General features: G+C 41.4%; 1 protein-coding gene across 1 annotated transcript in view; it reads right to left on the reverse strand.

Annotated features, from left to right (window-relative positions):
• Positions 1-1,486, reverse strand: part of cdo1 (cysteine dioxygenase, type I) — an 8,292-nt gene extending 6,806 nt beyond the window's left edge. Inside the window, exon 1 of the mRNA XM_014002614.1 lies at positions 954-1,486. Coding sequence (XP_013858068.1) covers positions 954-1,123 — 170 coding nt within the window. The 5' untranslated portion in view covers positions 1,124-1,486. The remainder of the gene's footprint in view (positions 1-953) is intronic.
• Between the last annotated feature and the right edge of the window lie 35 nt (positions 1,487-1,521).

The raw sequence follows: 1,521 nt of genomic DNA on the forward strand, positions 1-1,521 counted from the left end.
ATCAATAAATACAATCAGAGTGGACCTGGACTGAATCTTAGCATTAAAATACAGTTTAACTGATTTTAAAAAAAAAGCCTCAATAATAAATAATGTCATCACTAAATGATTGCTAACGTTAGCTGATAGACAACTAGCAGCAAGCTAAGTTTTCATAAGAAAAATAACTGTCCTGTTGACTTATTTTTGGTTCTTTGTAAAGAATAAAGTTTTTCCAGGAGCTGGGCGTTATCAGACCATCCAGTAGCTCTGAAGCTCTGACCACCACGTTGTTTTACAGCAGGCAGCTAGCGCCCCCACCCCCTCCATCCCACCCGCACCCCCGCGCGCGCAGACGCGCGTGTCTGCGCGCGCGAGTGTGTGTCTGCACTTCAGAGCAAAGGAAGGGAGGGGGTGAGGGGGAAGGTGTCGAAGGCTCGCAGTAGAGCTCCTGGAAAAAGGTAGACACAGCAGCTGCTGCCGGCCTGAAGCGCGTTACTGTCGGGAAATATAGATGCACGCAAAGGAAAAAAAAAAAAAAAGATGTGCGAATGTTGGTGGGGACTGTCCCTGTCCAGAAAGTTACGCCCTTGGCATCTGTCACAAGCTCCCATTCAAGTGAAATTTAAACGATCCTAATCCTTTTATCACCTTGCAGAAGTTCCGACATAAAATCTGAATCTGCTTTCACCAAATGGAGACAAGAAGTCACTTTAATTGGTTTACAAACATGTAAATATGCATTCTGTAGGAAAAGTTTTTAAACTTAGATCTGAAACTTGAAAACGAAGAAATGACCCAAATCCTTGCAAAAGAGATCTGTGATCTCAAATAAATGTTATTAAATAAACACAAACAAAAACAAGCACAATTGATAGTACACAAGTCTTACTCAGTCTGTGCACAATGAATGCGTAATAATAATTGTTATGATAATTGTTATTAAGGTTTATGAAGCATGAAGTGCTCTTTACCTGTACTGGTCAAACTTTGCATATTTCCTCCACTCGTGAGGCTTGCTCTCATATGATTCCATGATATTCTGCACCTCCTCCACATTGATGTTGTCATTCTCGAAGATTTCATGGAGGATTTTGATCAGCTCATCCAGAGTTTCAGGTTTCACCACCTCGGTTTGCTCCATCTTTCTGCTGCAGGAGGATAGTCTCTCTGTCACTTGCTGTCGGTTTATTACTCCTTTTCTTTTTTTTACCTGCTTCTTCTCTTGCTTCGCACAGTCGATCACTTTTATAGCCTGGCAAAGCAATTTAGAGACGTACAGCTGAAGGACTGTACCATTATGGAGGGAGGGGGAAAAAAAGGAGGAAAAAAAAAAACGCCCCCCAAATGAAAAGGCTCGTTTGACTGAAGTTTGTCCTCAGTGTGTGTGTCGACGTGTGATAAAAAAAAAAAAGAACCACGTCAGCATTTCTCAGCGTTTCCCTTGAAATCTGTGTAGTTTTAAAATGAAAACAAGGCTTTTGTTTTGCTCATTAACAACTTGGACTAATCCTTTGAGTCCAATTCCACCAAGTTGTCAAC

Source organism: Austrofundulus limnaeus, unplaced genomic scaffold (assembly GCF_001266775.1).
Source record: "Austrofundulus limnaeus strain Quisiro unplaced genomic scaffold, Austrofundulus_limnaeus-1.0 Scaffold14, whole genome shotgun sequence".
NCBI lineage: Eukaryota > Metazoa > Chordata > Actinopteri > Cyprinodontiformes > Rivulidae > Austrofundulus > Austrofundulus limnaeus.